Source organism: Adiantum capillus-veneris, chromosome 1 (genome assembly GCF_014529385.1).
Source record: "Adiantum capillus-veneris isolate H3 chromosome 1, ASM1452938v2, whole genome shotgun sequence".
Lineage (NCBI taxonomy): Eukaryota > Viridiplantae > Streptophyta > Polypodiopsida > Polypodiales > Pteridaceae > Adiantum > Adiantum capillus-veneris.
The window spans coordinates 9,936,978-9,955,914 of NC_140931.1; the positions used below are offsets into that span (position 1 = coordinate 9,936,978).

Sequence of the window (18,937 nt, forward strand, 5' to 3'; positions counted from 1 at the left end):
TAAAGGAGCTGGCTCAGATGATAAAGAGAACCAAAATGGCAAGAAGCCTAAACCCACGGTAGGTTTGGTGCCAGATATGGTGGGTGACAGTCCCAGTACAGATGCCAATGAGTTATGCAGAGCATGGGGTAAAGTTAGAGATTAGATGGCACTCATCTTCTTTGATCTAGGTGCCAAAGCAAACTTTATCGCACCAGAGTTAGCTATGAAGCTGGGCATCAGAGCTAAAGAGATGGGGTACACGATAGAGGCAAGGTTGGCATGTCCTGGCCACTCAAAGTGTGTTACTCCCATTAATGGAAAGCTACGTCTGCACATAAAGTCAATTAAACTTATCTGTGCTAGATAAAGAAAGGTCAACATTTTTGTAAGAGTTTAGTAACTGTTTTTGTGATTCATTACCGTCGCAATTTCCGCCAGAGAGACTTGAGGATCATCGGATAGATTTGGTGCTAGGGTGTAGCCCACCAAAGAGACCTCTCTACAGGGTTAGTGCCCCGCAACAGAAAGAGATTATGGACCAGGTTGAGGAGTTATTAGAGAAGAGGCTGATTCAGCTTAGTTCTTTACCGTTTTGCTCCCCAATTCTCCTATATGCAGAAAAAGGATTGCTCATGGCGCATATGTATTGATTACCGTGCGTTGAATAAGAATACTATCAAGAATAGGTTTCCTATTCCTAGGATTGATAATATTCTTGATCGTTTAGAGGGTGCTACAATTTTGCAAGTCTGTGAGAAAGAGCTCTTGGCCATGATTCATGCGCTTTCTAGCTGGAAGCACTACGTCATAGATATTGATTTTGTTGTTCAAACATACCATTTGACCTTGTGATACTTCTTGACATAGTCAAAGTTATTTGAAAAGCATATGCGATGGGCACACATTCTTTCTATGTTCCACTTCCAGACTATGCATGTGGAAGGCAAGAAGAATGTCGTGGCTGATGCGTTATCAAGAAAGCCACAAATTTTAGCTGTGTTAATTCCTTATCATCATGAGCTAGATGACGTGAAGGAGCAGTATACTGTTGATAAAGATTTTGCAAGGATCTTTGAACAGTTACAAGAGGGGCAACATCACGAGCACTTCCTCCTCTGTGTCATTAGGCCACTGCGACATAAGGTCATGGAAGAGCGTCATGTCCCACCGTATGCAGGGCATCGTGGCATTGATGGGACAGTTAGCGGTAGAGACATTCTTCTATTGGCCTACCTTGAAGAGAGATGTGGATGCCTTTGTGCGAGCATGCATAGTTTGCCAAAAGGTCAAGTTTGACAGGCAAAAGGCACCAGGGTTGTTACAACCACTATCGATTCCGGATAAGCCATGGGAAAGCATTGCTATGGACTTTATCTTTGATCTTCCAAGAACTCCAACAGGAAATGATGGTATATGGACCATTATTTGCAGGTTCAGCAAGGAGGCCCATTTTATCCCTGTCAGGAAGAAGATGAAATCTGATCCAATGGCATGCTTGTTCATGTACAATGTGTTTAAGTACCATGGTATGCCACAATCGATTGTCAGTGATCGTGATCCTCGCATGACCAGTTTGTTATGGAGAAGATTGTTTGAGAACATGGGCACTACGCTCAAGTTCTCTTCTTCGTTTCATCCACGAACTGATGGGCAGTGAGAAGAGGCTAATTCTATTGTCTTGGATCTGTTGAAATGTTGTGTGTCAGATAATAAGGGCAAGTGGGAACAGTATTTGCCTATGCTTGAGTATGCATACAATAATACGGTGCATTCGTCGACGGGCAAGGCACCTTTTGAGATTGTTGAAGGCGGCAAAAAGATTCCTCCCATTTTGCATACAAAGGACAAGATTTTCGAGGCAGATCGATATGTTGAAAACATGGATGAAATGTATAAGAAATCTAAAGCTGCCTAGGAGAAGACTTAGGCAAAATAGAAAAAGGCTGTTGATCGTCACCGTCGTGAATTGCTGTTATCACGTGGTGATTGGGTTCTGTTAAGGTTCAAAAAGGCAAGGGTCGAGAAGATGAAGGGCAAGGAACAACTGTTTCCTAAGCTCAGCATGTGTTATTATGGGCCTTTTCAAGTGCTTGACAAGATCAGCGATGTGGCTTACAGGCTGAAATTGCCTGATGCGTGGAAGATTCATAATGCGTTTCACGTGAGTCTTTTAAGACTCTTCTTGGGTGATGTGCCAGAAGATATGCAACATGAGGATCAGCCAGAAGTTGAGGAACTTGATGAGATCCTGGTACTTGAGCAAGTTTTGGCACGTAAGGATGCAAGACGTTATTTGGTGAAGTTTAAGAATTATCCGCCTATGGATGCAAAGTGGATGGAAGAGCATGAACTCTCAGAGTCACCAATTGTATTGCAGCTTTACCTTGAAGCCTTTGGGTTGCAACCTACTTATGCCCCAACCCTACGTGTGCAAAGGAGGGGTAATGATAGAGCTAGTACATCAAATGTACATATGAATTTGGTGTAATAGATGGAAATGACAAAAGTATGAAGGTCTCATTAAGTCATTTGTATCTACGTGTTACAACCTTTCTTGCGGATATATGCGATGATAAAAGAGTGCTCACAACACAAGATCATCAGTGGCGTGTATTTATGGTATGCAATCGAGGACATTTGTGATTTCAAGAGGGGGGTATGTCACGAGGACGTGGCAACTGCTAACCTTAGTTGTTGGTTTCTTTCCAATTATTTTTGTTTTATTTTTGAGACCCTCTTTTTGAAGTTGCAAATGGTCGGACATTGTATGGCCAATGTGAACGGTAGTTTCACTCGCAGATGGGAAGTTGGTCAGCATTGGAATTCGTATAGGAAGAGGATGTCTAGGCTCAGTTCAAGATCATGTAGGTCTCCCCGTCGTGCTTAGCAAGTTGGTGGATACTAGGAGGTGAACTCAATAAAGGCACAAAGCCAAGGTGGGGTCACCAAAGAAAAGTACTCAATAGTTGGGCCACATTGCATTTTTGGATGCGGTCCGAATGGGGATAGATGGTCAGAAGACCAGTGGGAGCCCAACGGAAGCATCTCCTAAAAATTATGAAATTGCTATTTTGGGCCATGAAATCTATTCGCGTCATTACCTCCGGAATGACAAGGGGAACATTTTAGAATTCTACTGCAATGTCAACTAGGCAACTAGTTGGGAGATTTTTAAGCGGAAAGCCCAAAACGGGAAAATGCGAGTAGATGTGCCAAGTGCCACCTTTTGGTGGACTTTCATCATGCAGCAAAAGGGAGCGCTCGATTTATAGCTGGGAGGCCTCATTGTGCAAGCTGTCTCACAGGTTAAGAGCTATTGACTGCAAGCTTTCCCTCTGATGTAGAGTGTGGTGCAAGGAGTTATGTCCTGCACACCTCACACTGCTCTCTCTCTTCCCTATGTGCAGTAATGTGATGCCCCACAAGAGGGCTCTTCATTTGACTCATGTACAGTTGTGTGGTTACATGCGTTTTTGCTGAGGCAAGAGCCTCTCTGAGCAGGAACAGGAGTAGCTAACTGCTACTCCAAAAGCGGGCACCGGTGAGGTTGATAACCTGACCGTACCTACAGGTGCGTTTTCAACGCTGGTTATGCGCTGAATTTTGACTGTTTTTCAACCATACGGACATAGAACCTTTGGGAACAGTGCCCCACTGTTAGAGGACAGTTCGGGGACTGTTTAGGGCTTAAAACAGGGCAACAACCAGTAAATACAACGTGCTGAATTTACTGTTTTTGGGTAGAAATCAGAGGGTTTATGCTAGTGGACGATGGAAGTGAGTTCCCGCAGGGAAATTGGTTTCGGGCAAGTTTTGGGGCTGTTATGTTGCTGAAATTTTGCCAAAACAAGTGATATCTAGTTGGATACAGGTAAAGAATTCCCAGGACTCTACTTTGTAATTTACCCTCTTAAAGTATAAAGGAATACCGAAAAGGGCGCCACTTTTGGGGACTACAGGTTGTCGGCGTCTGCTCGGAGCATTCTAGCTTCCGAGCCGTGTGTGTGCTTAAGTGTTCATTCCCGTCGCAGGTTACCTTTCCACGTTCTCTTTGTGTGTGTCTAAAGTAAAGAATTTCGGGTGAAAGCCAAAGCCTACCGCCCTACGGGCTGTTTTCACACTGAGCTGCGGGATTGAAAATGGGCAGAGGACCACATCTGCCTCAGGGTAGCGTTGGCATCTTCAAATGCTCCATTCTATACCCCTGGATTAGATTTTGGGGTGCTTTAACTTCCAGGGAAGGTGGCTATGTGGCTATGATTGCATAGAGATGGAGGAGCTGTAATTTGGGTTTGGCTTGCATTTTGTGGGGGTCTGCCAGCCTCTTTCTTTCGCTTTGTTTTTCAGAGAGTGAGTATAAGTATCGATTGCTTTTGAACCTCCCACAGCAGGATGGTAAAGGCTTGAGATTGAATGGCTTTACATCGGTCAAGTGATGGAATCTACATGTGAGGTGGTGGCTTGGAGATAGCGGTTTAACTGATTCAAGTTTGTCAAAAGAGGATTTTTGCAGTAGGTCAATTCCATAGCTTGCCATGTCTGCAGGAATCTCCCTCTGATGGAATTTGATAAGCGGCTGATTGGTTCTTTCAAGGAGCTTGATGTACACGAGTCTTTGAAGACCGGTGCCCTCCTTAACAAAGGCAGTTGGGTTGAGCACCTTCACAATCTTTACGGGCAGTTTGAGTGGCTTGAGGAAGTTTGACAGAGTACAGGTCATACATGGCCTTCATTCAGACATGATGAAGGGCCTGTTTATAGTTGGGTCCATTTGCTGGCAGTACAGCCCCCCTTTTTTGCATTTTTTGTACCCGTCTTGTGCGATATCCCGTGGTTATGTTGTGTGTAGCTACGACTCCACCTCCCTTTTTTGTTTCCCGAGAAAAAGATCCTTCTATTAGTTAATGAAAACTGCCCATAGGGCTACAACCACCTCTGCAAGAGAGGGCTACAACAATCATGATGGAGACTCTCCCAATGAAAAAACAGCATATGTACAATGAGGCTAAATCAAGAGATGGGAGGAGGGAAGAGCCACACAGGTGGACGGTAATGCACTATGGACCGTGATGAAGAAAGCCCTAGGACGCCAGAGTCGAAGGAAAGCCTCTCTACGTTCCGGCATGCGGTTAGAGCTTTCCTGCAGTCTCTCAAATTGTCCTCTGAGAGTATGGATCAGCTCTAGCCAACGATCCCAAACAGTCTCTGCTGGTGGTACAGAGCGAGCCTCAAAGATGCAGAAGCAGCGGGCCCGCCATATGAACCAGAGTGTCAGGCCACTAATGAGCTCCCAACACTCCTCTCTCGCACTGCACCACTCTTGTGGAGTAAGCTCTGTAGCAGGCTGGAGTGTAGGTTGACCCCCTTGCATCACTATCATCCTGCTGGTGGAGGATAGCTCAAACTGAAGTGCCGGGCCCGTGAGAGTAGACCAACCAGCTGCTCCCCATGTGTACAGCCGAGCTGTGGAAAGAGCCGACATTAGTCAAAGAACACGAAGCCATACCTGCTGTGCCAAAGGACAGTCCCAAAGACAGTGACGCTGACTCTCCACAAGATGGCCACAAGCTACACATGCGGTCGAGAGACCACTATGTACAAGCCAGCTCCCAATTGCTGTAGCTTGGTGTGCAACCAGCCACTGGAACAAAGTGACTCGCCTCTGCTGTCTGGAGTCCCACAACCTCTCCCAAAAAGCTGCCAGGAACTCAGTTGTGAGATCCTCCTCCTGCCAATGAGGTGCTGCAATAGAACGAGCCTCTCTCTGCGCTGCCAGTGTAACCGGCCCGTTCAATCCAAAAAGGGCGGTAGACTTTACTTCAAACCTTGATTTAGCTTTCACCCATTATTAGTCGTCTATTATACCTGCGCTATAGTGACACAAGAGAGGGGAATGAGATACAGATGCTAGAATGCACCTGTATGAGAAGACCGACATCAGATTGGCCCCTAGCTTAGGCGCCCCTTTCGGTATTTCTTTATTCTTCCAAAGAGGGAATAAACGCTGTGGATCCCTACAAGCTGCCCCGCACAAACTTGGCTGAATTTCAACTGTTCCGGCCCGATTTCGGCAGCATAACTGTACTAGGACCCTTCACAGTTAGTATTCCCACGCATTGAGTGACTTTCCCGACGCATACGGGCACTTTGCAAGACCTGGCGAGAATCTGCAGCACGCTGAATTTTCTGTTTTCAGCCCCGAAAATGCGCCAGATCGCCTGTACAGCGGTCCCCTTGCGTCCCCGAACCTCCTGGGGGTATTAGGGTCCGTTTAGGGCCAAAACCCTAGACCTGCAAAAATACACAGCAGGCTGTAATTTACTGTTTCGGGCTCCGTTTCGCGTGCCGGTCGCATCCGTAGCAAGTCCTCGAGCTCCCGCACCTGTAGGGCTACTTGCCCTTTGAATCGGACGAGATTTCTGGCATGAAACCTCTCCGAATTCCCCTGTACCTGCGGGGGGATTAGCTGCTAGCTAATCCAGTACCTGTGCAAGAGGCTCTTGCCTCGGCAATCGCGCATGAACCCACACAACTGTACATTGGTCAAATGAAGAGCCCACTAGAGGGGCATAACATACTGCCAAAGGGGAGAGAGAGGGCAGTGCGTAGCGTGCAGGGCATCACTCCTGGCACCGCACTGTGCATAAGAGGGAAAGCAAGCACTCCATAGCTCTTAACCTGTGAGAAAATCTGAAAATCAGCCTCCTCTTTTATTTTAGGCGCCCCCTCTCTGGCCAGGAGTAGCAGAATGCTCACAGAGTGCCACATGGCACATTTTCCGACTTTGGGCATTCCCAGCTAAAAATATCTCAACTGGTGCGTCAGTTGACTTTGCAGCAGAGCAAGAAAATGTTCCCCTTGTCATTCCGGAGGTAATGACGCCAACACATTTTCAGGTCCCAAAATAGCAGTTCCCTAAATTTTAGGAGATGCTGCCATTGTATCTTTCTAGGTCATCCGACCCTCTTTGTACATTGCGGCCACATCCAGAACTGAAATGTAGCCTCTGTAGCAAAGGATTCCACTTTGGCTAGTCAATGACCCCACTTGGCTAACCATAGTCCTTGTCCAACCTTAGTGCTCTCTTGCCCTCAGGCCTGGACTCCCTCTGGACAGTTCCACACTAGCTATGCAATGCAGGACAGTTAGATTTCCCGAGGGGTGTTTCCAAAAAGTGAAAGTAAATAAATAATAAGAAAGAAATCAACAAAAAGGATAGATAGTAGTCACACGCCGGTGACATACCCCCCTCTTGAAATCTCAAACGTCCTCGTTTGCATCTATGTCGTACATGCTCCTAGTCAACACTGATGTATTCAACACCTGTCGACACATATACGACACATACATGCTCATTGTCAACCCTGGTGTATTCAACACCTCGTCGACACATGTATTGCCTGCGCGTGAACCCTGTCCCAATGACATAGTGGTAGCTGCGCACTCTGCCATTGCTTTGAGTCACTAACTTTCCAATGACAAAATGGTAGCTGCACATTTTGCCACTGTCTTATAGTACACGTTGGATCCCGTAACACTTTCGAGCATACCCAAACCGACAGTTTAAGAATGCAGTTACACATGTACTCTTTAATAGAAGCAACTACTGTATCCTTGACAAACTGACAAGAAATACTCACTTCTATAGCACTAACCAAACTTTTGGACATTCCATAAGAGCAATTGCCAAACTGACAATCTGTAAAGCTCTAACATTCATGTAACAGGTATTTCATTTGAGCTCACTTTAAATACCATGTACATCATTTGTTTCAGAAGCCATTGTCACACTGACAATCCATGTAGCTCTGAAACTCATGGGGTCAAGGTAGGTTGCAAACCGAAGGCTTCAAGGTAAAGTGATAACACAGTTGGTGACTCTGCAAGTTCACCTTCTTCCATCCACTTAGCATCCATTGGTGGATAGTTTCTGAACTTTACCAAGTAACGCCTAGCAACCTTGCCTTTCACTTTCCTTTCTTTGTGTGCCAAAATCTGTTCCGGGACCAAGATCTCGTCAAGTTCCTTGACTTCGGGCTGATCTTCAGCTGGCGTATCTTCTGGCACATCACCCACATAGGGTCTTAGAAGACTCACATGAAACGCATTGTGAATCTTCCAACTGTCAGGCAATTTCAGCCTATATGCAACATCACTGATTATGTCGCATACTTGAAAAGGCCCATAGTAACGCATGCTGAGCTTTGGAAACAGTCTTTCTTTGCCCTTCATCTTCTTTAACCTTGCCTTTTCAAAGCGTAGAAGCACCCAATCACCAAGTGAATATACCACTTCACGACGGTGACGATCAGCTGCTTTCTTTTGGTTTGCCTGAGTCTTCTCTAAGGCCACTTTGACCTTCTTGTACATTTCATCCATGTCCTGAACATGCTTATCTGCTTCAAATATCTTGTCCTTTGTATGCAGTATGGGAGGAACTTTCTTGCCACCTTCAACTATCTCAAAAGGTGCCTTGCCAGTTGATGAATGCACAGTATTATTGTAGGCATACTCCACTAATGGCAAATACTGCTCCCACTTTCCTTTATGCTTTGACACATAACACTTCAGCAGATCTAGGACAGTAGAATTTGCCTCTTCTGACTGCCCATCTGTCTGAGGATGAAATGACGAAGAGAATTTGAGCGTTGTGCCCATATTCTCAAACAAGCCTCTCCAGAACAAACTTGTCATGCGTGGATCACGGTCGCTAACAATCGACTGTGGCATGCCATGATACTTGAAAATATTACTCATAAACAAACGTGCCATCTGATCTGGCTTTATCTTCTTCCTGACAGGAATAAAATGAGCCTGTTTGCTAAATCTGCAAATGATGGTCCAAATACCATCGTTTCCTGTCTGCGTTCTTGGAAGATCAAATATAAAGTCCATAGCAATACTTTCCCATGGTTTATCTAGAATAGGTAGTGGTTGCAATAGCCCTGGTGCCTTTTGCCTGTTAAACTTTACCTTCTGGCAAATTAGGCATTCTCGCACAAAGACATCCACATCTCTTCTCAATGTAGGCCAATAGAAGAATGTCTCAACCGCTTTAACTGTAGCATCGATACCACGATGCCCTGCATACGGTGGGACATGACTCTCTTCCATAACTTTGCTTCGCAATGGCTTTGTGACACACAATCTGCCATGCATCATCATGAACCCATCTTTGAGAAGATAGTGTTCATGACGTTGTCCTTGCATTAGCTGCTCGAAGACCCTTGCAAAATCTTCATCATTTGCATACTGTTCTCTCATATCATCAAGTTCATGATAAGGAATTGACACAGCTGAAATTTGTGGCTTCCTTGACAAGGCATCAGCCACAACGTTCATCTTGCCTTCCACATGCACAATCTGAAAATGGAACATGGACAAGATATTTGCCCATCGCATATGCTTCTCAGATAACTTTGTCTGTGTCAAGAAGTATCGCAAGGTCTGATGGTCCGTTTGGACAACAAAGTCTGCACCTAGCAGGTAGTGTTTTCCAACTTAGGAGCGCATGAATCACAGCGAGTAACTCTTTCTCATAGACCTGCATGGTCATCTCTGGCCCTTGCAAAATTCTGCTCTCATAGGCTACTACCCTGCCATCTTGCATTAGCACTGCACCAATGCTACTACCGCAGGCATCACACTGGACCACAAATGACTTCCTAAGATCTGGCAACACAATGACTGGATCTGAAGTCATCTTTTCCTTTAAGAGATTAAAAGCTGAAATCTCTTTGTGTGTCCATCTAAAGGTGACTGTCTTCTTTTGAAGAGCATGTAAAGGTGAAGCAATCTCAGCGAAATTTCGGATAAACCTTCTGTAATAGGAGCATAGTCCCAAGAAGCTTCGAACATCATGCACCGTCTTCAAATCTGGCCATGACTTGATAGCTTCAACTTTTGCAGGATCCATTCTGACACCATCCTTTGAGACAATGTGTCCCAGAAAGTGGATCTCTTCTAGAAAAAACTCACTTTTCTTTGCATTGATGAGAAACCTATGACTGCGTAGCTCTTTGAACACAATGGCCAAGTGATGCCTATGCTCCTCTTCATTCTTTGAGTAGACTATCATGTCATCAAAGAATGTACCAACAAACTGCTGGTGTGGACGGAAAATTCTGTCCATCATCCTATTGAACGTAGCAGGAGCATTTGTAAGACCAAAGGGCATCACTAAAAATTCGTAAAGGCCAAACGTCGTTCTAAAAGCAGTCTTGTGCACATCCTCTGATCTAATGCGGATCTGATGGTACCCACTCTGTAGATCTATCCTGCTAAACATAGCTGCTCCTTCTAATTTGTCCATAATATCATCAATTCTAGGTATAGGGAACCTATTCTTGATGGTATTCTTGTTCAGTGCACGGTAGTCGATGCACATACGCCATGAGCCATCCTTTTTCTGCACCAACAACACTGGAGAACAGAATGGAGATGAACTGGGCTGAATCAGCCCCTTTTCTAACAAGTCCTGTACTTGGCCCATTATCTCTTTCTGCTGAGCCGCACTAACCCTGTACGGAGGCTTATTTGGTGGGCTACCGCCTGGCACCAAATCTATCGCATGGTCCTCGGGTCTCTCTGGTGGTAATTGAGACGGTAATGAATCGGAAAAGCAGTCACTATACTGTTGTAAAAACATTGACCTTTCTTTATCTAGCACAGATAAATTTGATTCATCACAATCTGACACTTCACGTGCAAAAACCAAGTACGCAGAAAGATGCTTTTTCATTACAGAAGTAATAGCAGAAGCTGATACAGTGGGAATAGACTCCCCTTTAAGCTTTACATCCAGAATGTGAGTCTTTCCCCTGCTCTGTACAGTGATCTTTTTGTTGTAGGCATCCAAGATTCCCTGTACACGAAACAACCAAGGAATACCTAACAACACATCACATCCGTCCAGCGGCATGATGTAAAATTCTTCAGCATCTACATAGGACTGGATATGTAGGCGCAATTTTCCAATGATGGGTGTCACAGCCTCTGTATGGCCAGGACATGCCAAACCTGCCTCTGCTGTATACCCCATCTCTTTAGGTCTGATTCCCAACTTTGAAGCCAATTCTGGGGAAATGAAGTTGTCTTTGGCACCTGGATCAAAGAAGATAAGCACTGTTTGATCCCTGACCTTTCCCCATGCTCTGCAAAGCTCACTTGCATCTGAATTTGGCTTGTCGCCCACCATATCTGGCACTAGACCAGCCATGGGCTTCTTTCCTTTCTTGTCTTCCTTGTCATCAGAATCAGCTGGCCTTTTCTTTGTAGGACAATTGTAAGCAATGTGGCCAGGCTGCTCACATATAAAGCATTTGTTCTCTGTCCTCAGGACCTTGTTTTGCTCTTCAGACTTGCGAGGAAAACGTCTTTCCCATTTCTTCGTTGGTCCCTTTTCTGATTCAGCCGTAGCTTTATCTTTCCCTGCGTTGGCTGACTCCTGAGTCCCTTTAGGAGCCTCATTGGGAACGTGCTTCTTGGATGAATTTTTCTTGCCTGATCCTGCCTTGACGCCAGTGTTAAATTCACAATCTTCTCCCTTGAGCAAACCATTGCCAGTGTTTGCTACCTCGATGCGTTGCGTCAAAGTAGTGACTTTTGTCTTCGTACAGTACTTTCTCAATCCTTTAGGTAGGCCACAACAGTATTTTTCAATCTGTTATGTCAATGGCACAAACCTATAGGAAGTTACTGGAAGTAGAGCTTTCCAAAACTTCCGATTGTAATCATCCAGATTTCTGCAAGTGGCAGCATTAAGCTGGTGCCATTCTGTCATGACATCTGCTTCAAAGTCATCAGATAACCATGCTGCTGCAAAAATCTGCTTGAAGTAAATCCATGTGGACGGAGCTTGCCCTTGAAGCAATAAAGTTGTCCACCATTGTCCCGCATTCCCTGTCAAGAAAGTGGCTGCCTTGCGGACCTTTGAAGCCTCTGTAAAGTTTCCCCCAGCATAGGCCTTGTCAAACTGCTGGAGGAATGAGAGAGCCTTCTTCTTGTCATCAAACCCTGTAAAGGTCGTGAATGTCACACCTTTGCCACCTTCTTTGTACGGAGTTGGCCTCTCCAGCGGCGTTAAATTGTCATATGGAAGTGACTGAAACATGGGAACACTGTTAGGGTTCATCTGTGTTCCCTGACCGCAATTAAGTTGACCTGGAAATGCCATATTTGGCTGCTGATTTGTAATTCCAGCCATACCAAAATTTGCCTGTGGCATCCCAAATTGGCCCTGAGTGCTCTGAAACCCTGGTAGCATGCCCGTGACACCATACATGGGGTTAGGCATCATCGTTTGAGCACCCCCGAACACTGTTCCTGGCGTATAAAACTGTTCCTGGCGTATAGTAGTATGGCAAGTAGGCCGACGTTGCTCCAGGCCTTTCGCAGTTGCTCCGAAGATCGGATTAGACTCACAGCGAAGGGGTCCTCCAGTCTCCTGCTCAAGCCAACTCTGCGCATCTCTGTGAAAATCCATCTAGTCAAGGGTCGCCAGGGGCCTCTCGTCTGAGGCACCCTAGCACTAAGCCGTTGAAGCAAGAACTCCTTTCAGGGCTCCTCACCTGGAAGAAGTCCTCTGACGATAAACTTCCCAAGAAGGCCTCTGCTCTGCTGTGCTCGGTCTATGATCCCCAACCCTCCCTGAGAACAAGGAAGAGTGATGACCTGCCATGCCACTTTGGCCCGGGCTATTTGAGTGTCACGCCCTGACCAAAGGAAGTTCCTGATCAGCCTCTCTACCTGGCTGATACAAGAACTCGAGAAGATCCAACAAGAAGTGATGTACCACATAGTAGCCAACAACACCTGGCTGGCCACTACAACTGTGCTTGCGAGAGAAAGTCGTGCGGAGCTCCAATGTAACAACTTCCTCCAGGAGGAGGGGAGCAATCTGCTGCTCGGGAGACAAGTCCAAACCTACCTGACAGCCCAAGTATTGAACTGCAGTCCCTAGGGGAATCCACCTGAAACCCTCACCTAGCATCCAAAAAGGCGTAGGAGCACCAACCGAGAAAGCCACTGTCTTTCTCCAGTTGATCAGTGCGCCATATGCACAACAAAAGGTCTCAAGAGCCTGCTCACACCCGTGAAGGTTGGCCTCCTCGCCATCCAAGTACAAGGCTGGGTCGCTTGTAAACTCAGCGTCCAATAGCTCTTCTCCCCAAATAGGGAGCGCTAAGCCACGTAAACCAACCTGCTTTGAAACCAAAAACATGCTCATCGCCTCAGCATAGAACAGAAATAGGAAGGGGGCAAGAGGGCACCCTTGTCTGACCGAACGTGTGAGCATGAAACGATCACCTCTATCTCCTGACAAAAGTACGTGATTGTGTGCCCGTCTGTACAAAGTTGACACTCCTCTGATCCAAGCATCTGAGAAGCCCATCCTGCCCTCTAGAAAGTCCCAGTCAACTCGGTCATAGGCCTTCTCAAAATCGAGAAGAAGAATCACAAGGTCCTCACCACGGAGCCGTGCTAGGGCAGAAGCCTCCCAAAAAGTAAAGATGTTGTCAAGGATACTGCGTTCCTTGACAAAACCTGTCTGAGTCCCATGTATAAGGCTCTCTAAAAGTGGCTGAATCCTCAAACTCAGAGCCTTGGCAAGAATTTTGTAGGCTGAGTTGAGGATGGTGATGGGGTGCCACTGTCGAATCTCATCCAAGGAGCCACCCTCCTTGGGAATGAGGTAGATTAGGCCCTCACTCATGCTGTCAGGCATCACTCCTGTGTGCAAAATACACTGAAAAGCACTACAAAGATCTGGGCCAAGCAAGTCCCAGTACTCCAAGAAAAAGCTGGGAGTCAAGCCATCCTCACCTGGACAGCTACCACGGGGGAGTGCTCTAAGAGACGTGTGTAGCTCCTCAAGCTGAAGATGGAACTCAAGCCTCTGGCGCATCTCCTCAGTCACAAGACAAGGCATCTGTGCCCACACTTGCTCTCTGCATGCATCCTGACGCTCTGACTGAGGCTCTGCAGATAGCAAATCACGGTAGAAGTCAGTAGCAATTGTATGCATGTCCTCTGGCTCTGAAGCAACTGACCCGTCGGGCCTCGCCGACTGACTGACCTTGGCATGTGTATGCCGAGGTCCCACTGCTTGAAAGAAAGCGCCTGTCACTCTGTCACCCACCTAGAGTGACACCCACCTGGGTCCATTGAGATGCCTGTCGATGGAAAGGAAACTCATGGTGCCTCTCCTCTGTGCTGACGATCTCCTGGCGAGCCTGCTGTAATTGCTCCTCCAACCAATGGCTGTTTGGATGCTGCTCCTGCATCCTCTCCAAGGAGGCAACGCCCCGTCGGAGACGCTGCTCCTCTCTCGTTGCAGCCAAGCGAGCCGAAGACTCCATAAGGAAGAGTCGACTAAGCTGAGCAAGTCTGAGGCCACTCTGTTAGCAGGAGAATCCTGCATGTCTAAGCTCTCTGTCCAAAGAGCTTCCACTAGCTCATGAAGCACTTAGTCCAGCAAGACCCTCTCTGGGATGTGAAGCATCGTGCTCCCCCTCCTGTGCCTATCAGTCACTGTAAGGATCATTGGAGCATGGTCCAAAAAGGAAGTCCATGTCAGAATGCCAACTGTCCCACCCAAGTCACAGAAGTGGTCAGTAGTGTAGAAGCAAGCTGTCCGAGATAGATTCACGCCTCCCACTCTGCGGTCTGAACGAGAGAAGGCCAAGCTGTCTGGGGGCCTCACAAAGCTGGAATGCTACCACACATCTGAAACACGCAATCATACATAACCTCTCCGAAGCTGCCAGCTCAACTTCATGCATAGTAGTATGGCCACCACCAATCCTGTCAGAGGGTTCCTTCAACATGTTGAAGGCACCCCCTATGCACCATTGCTCTGTCTGCGGCAGAGACTCAACAATCTGAGACCAAAACTCTGCATGTACACTCGCCACATAGGGCGCATGGATGTTCAGGAAGCCCACGAGACAACCCTTAACCTACATAGTGATCCATTGAGCTCTGCCTGGCACAATAATCCCTCTGCCCACAATGGCCGGCTGCAAAGAATCCGCAATAGTCATACATACCCTGCCCTAGATGCCTCCAGGTCCAAATGCAGCTGACCAAAAAGTCTCATATCGTCTATGCAAAAGCTTTTCACAACGTCTAATGTGGCTCTCACACAGATGATGCTCCTGTAGCATAAGAAGGTCAATCTCTCCTCCCACAAGGCATGGCTGAAGCTCTTGATGCAGTCGGCCCCTCTAACGCTGAAACTGGTGCCCACCTAATCCCTGGAGCGAGAGAGAATTGATGTTGTTGCAACAGCTAACCGTGCTATCTTTGAGGTTGGCTTGGATGGGGAGTAATCCGCATCCGAGCGTCCTCGAGATAGGCGTGACTGCAAAGAGTGTCTAGCCCAAGCCCAAGTAGACCGAGTCGTGCGTAAAGCAACCTCCTTTGTCCAAGAGTCCTCATATATGTGTACATATCATGGCGGGCTCTGCGTGTCAGGAAAAAAGTGAACCACAATGTGTCTACATCTTGCTGCGTCTGGAGGTGTCACAAAGAACTTGGCCAATGGCCAAAGAGTCTGAAGCAAGTCTGTAACCCCTAGGTCTCCCATGTGATGAGAGAACTCTAGGGCATGTGTTTGCAACCACTCCAACACTGAGTCTATAGTCCACTTAGCTTGGTCCCTGCCACATAGGGGAAAAGGGAAGCCAACCGCTGAGTCCAAAGCCTCTATCCCCCTAGTTGTAAGGAACAGTACGTGAACTCTGAAGCAGGTTTCCTCAAGGTATGGTGAGGGGTCGCCGAGAAACCGTGCAAAGTTGTAGGCAAAGAAATCCCAACAGCGACGAATGTCGAAGCTCATCAGACCACAAGGAACTGTTGCAAAGGGAGACGTCTACACCAAAATAGGGGGTCGCAAGAAAGGCTATCCCTCTCTCGCTAAGCGACTCGTGGCAAAGGCGCTGCCAAGAGATCTCCTAGCAGTTGAAGAAGGCCCTGCCCCGTGGGACGGTTGCGGGATTGGAGCGGGAGGGAGTGAGGGAGCAAGGGAAGAAGGGGGAGAGGGGGATCGACAAAGGTAGGAGGGAGAGATGGAGAGATAGAGGGAGGAGGGGGGAGGGGGACGGAAGAGGGGGGAAGGAGGGACTGTTGAGGGTGAGGCTGAGGTGGAGGCTGTGGAGTAGGAACCTCGTCTTGCTGAACAGGGTCGAAGCGGTTACCAGTGGGAACCCACTGCTGTTGGGCAAGAGCCTGAGGACCACTCAGAGTGCCAGGCTAGCGCGGTGGTCCCTGTCGACGTCGACCACGAACCTGCTGCCAGCCGTCCTCCGCTTGAACCCCAGGCTCGGAGGGTGGCTCTGTCTGCGTACTCTATGACTCTGCCTGCTGATGCTGGCCTGTGGTGTGGGTCGGGGTCTCCTCCGTGGACAGGCCTTCGCAAGATGGCCCATCTGCCGACAAATGAAACACTGATTCGAGAGGCCCGAATACTCCACGCTCTATCTGAACCAACCCCCACTCACTCGAGGAAGTAGGATGACCTTGGGGAGAGTGTGGGTGTCCCTAACCAGAACACGTACTGAGTTAATGCCGGCCACCTTGGCAGCTACTGAGGTTGCCGTGCGAGGTGTCTCCAGGACTGTCCCAATCTCTGAGCCTATCCTGGACAAAAGTGGTAAGTACTCCCTCCTCAAACCAGGAAAGCAGACGGAGATGGGAAGGTCTGCCCATTCTACCAAACATCTGAAGCTGGGTCAAAACCATGTCTCCACTGTCCAAAGTGGGCTCGAACTGCTCGGATGGCCAAGGGGCTCATCGCGATGACCTTGGATGCCATCTCGGAGGTCTCAAACTCTATCTGATAGTAGCCGTGTCCGAGGGATTGAACGTCCAAGATCTTGCCCACCTCTGCGAGAAGGCGTGCCTGGAGAAGATCACGCAGCTCTCCTCTGCTGGGTCTGGTGCCGAGAATCTTGAAGTTGACGGAGATCGCCTGCAGGCGTTCCACCTCTGCGGCTAGGCTCGCTTGCTCTGTCGATGAAAGAGCAAGTGGAATGGTGGGCTTAGCGGGGTCAGGCGAGGGGACTTCATTGGAGTTCCTCCGTGGCGGAGCTTGAGCCTCCATTTGTGTCTGCTGCTGTGGAGAAAAGGCGGTGGAGAAAAGGCGGAGAAGCGTCGACGAGGGGGGAAGCTCCCGCTGGACCAAGCACGCCGAGGGTGCTGGCGAGGCCCGACAAGCAGGAGTGGTTAATGGTAAAGTGCAGGCTGGCTGGGCAGTGGGCTAATGGCAATGTGCAGGCAGGCGGGTGGGGCAGTGTAGTGGGCTGGCGGGCGGACAGGGCAGGGACGGGGGATGGGCGGGCGGTGAACAGGAAGCGGGTGGGGCTGGCGATGGGCAGCGGGAGGGGCAGGCATTGGGTAGCGGGTGGGGCAGTGGGCAGGGCAGAGCGCACAGGGGGTGGGCAGGTGGGCTGCGTGCAGGAGGAAGAGCGGAGGGGTTACGCGAGGGCGGGGGGGGAGGGCAGCAATGGGGGGGGGGGGGGGGGGGGCAGCGATGGCGAGGGGGGGTGCGGGCAGCAGCAGCGAGCGACCGTTGAGCGTTACTTCACGACTCCACCTCCCTTGTACCTTTCAATTCATGCGAGATGATTCCTGTTGGCCATTTTCTCTAACCGATTGCAATATAAGGTCTGCATCATTAAAATACAAGCCATCATCGCATATTTTCCTGTTTGTAGCATCAACATAGCTGTCGGTCTGTTTGTAATGGCTATGTTCTGGAATGAGCTTAAAAACTTGCCTTCTTCTGAGTTCAGGCCTGAAACTTTATCGTTACAGGCATCCGTACATGATTGACATCAATACCACAAGTTCAGGTGAGGAGTACTTGGCTTATAACAAGCGCAGATGGGGTTCTGATGGTTGGACATCGTCACTAAGGAGGTGATGTTCTTGAGTACAACCCTGTTGGATGTTTTCTTAGCATCATGCTAAAGCATGCGATAATGGAAATGCTTTAAACACAACAACTTTCTCAAATGGATCTGACAATTGCATAATCACGCGTGAAAAAAATGAATTTCTTTCATTCTGCAAAATACTTCAATATGTGCTTTATCTGGTTTGCTTGTATTGCAACATTTTACTTACAGGTAATTCAAAACCAGCACACCTGCCTGCACATACCTTTGCTACAAGCTAGACACAAACTTTGTATCATTTTTATTAACAGTGTGCTTTTGTTTTGTATCTGCACAATTGATCCTGGTGAAGGTTTTATACGTGTTGGCGAATTGATTGTTTTTTGTAATTTGGGTAGACGCAAGCAGCGGGCAGTGGGATGTCTTGTTAACGGTCACCTTTCAGGGGTCCTTCAAATCTTTGCGAGAAACTCTGAAATTTGAATGGTGGAGGACTGAGAGTATGTGAGGGTTATTTAGAAGAAACTCAAGGATTCGAGGAAGACAACCCAGTAAAGAGATTGCAACAACGGGTCAAAAGGATTCTCTTTTGTCTAGAGAAAGACAACCCATATGTGCTGGTAAAGCGAGTACAGCAGCAAGGCATCTCTCGCTCCTATGACAACACACCCCCACCACACATATCACCTACATTCACCCCACATGCCACCATATAGTTCTACTGCTTTGTGGATTTCTGTAAAGCCTTTGACATAGTCCCATGTGACACGCTCTTCCAAGTTCCCGCGCCTACATGATACGTGGTGTGTCATGAGAGATGATTTGGGGGATCTACTCTCTCTACAAGCAGGTGACAAGCCAAGTAGGCAGCTCAGAGCCCATTGCTCGCACTATTGGTGTGAATCAAGGGTGCCCACTCTCACTAACTCTATTTGGCATTCACATCGACGAGATATTAGAGTACATTCTTTATGCAAGTGTAGCCGGCGGGCTACAATGTCACTTGTACAAGAAAGACAATTACCGTTGGTCGTGGGTTCACACTGGGTGGACTC

General features: G+C 47.8%; 1 protein-coding gene across 2 annotated transcripts in view; it reads left to right on the plus strand.

The window, feature by feature from the left end:
* The window catches only part of LOC147464293 (uncharacterized), a 122,000-nt gene that overhangs the window by 84,033 nt on the left and 19,030 nt on the right, over nucleotides 1–18,937 (plus strand). The window contains exon 3 of one of the 2 annotated variants that reach the window (XM_086513868.1): nucleotides 17,800–17,904. The exons of the other annotated variant lie outside the window; for it this stretch is intronic. Within the exon in view, the coding sequence (XP_086369994.1) occupies nucleotides 17,800–17,904 (105 nt within the window). The remainder of the gene's footprint in view (nucleotides 1–17,799; nucleotides 17,905–18,937) is intronic. 2 annotated transcript variants of the gene reach the window in all.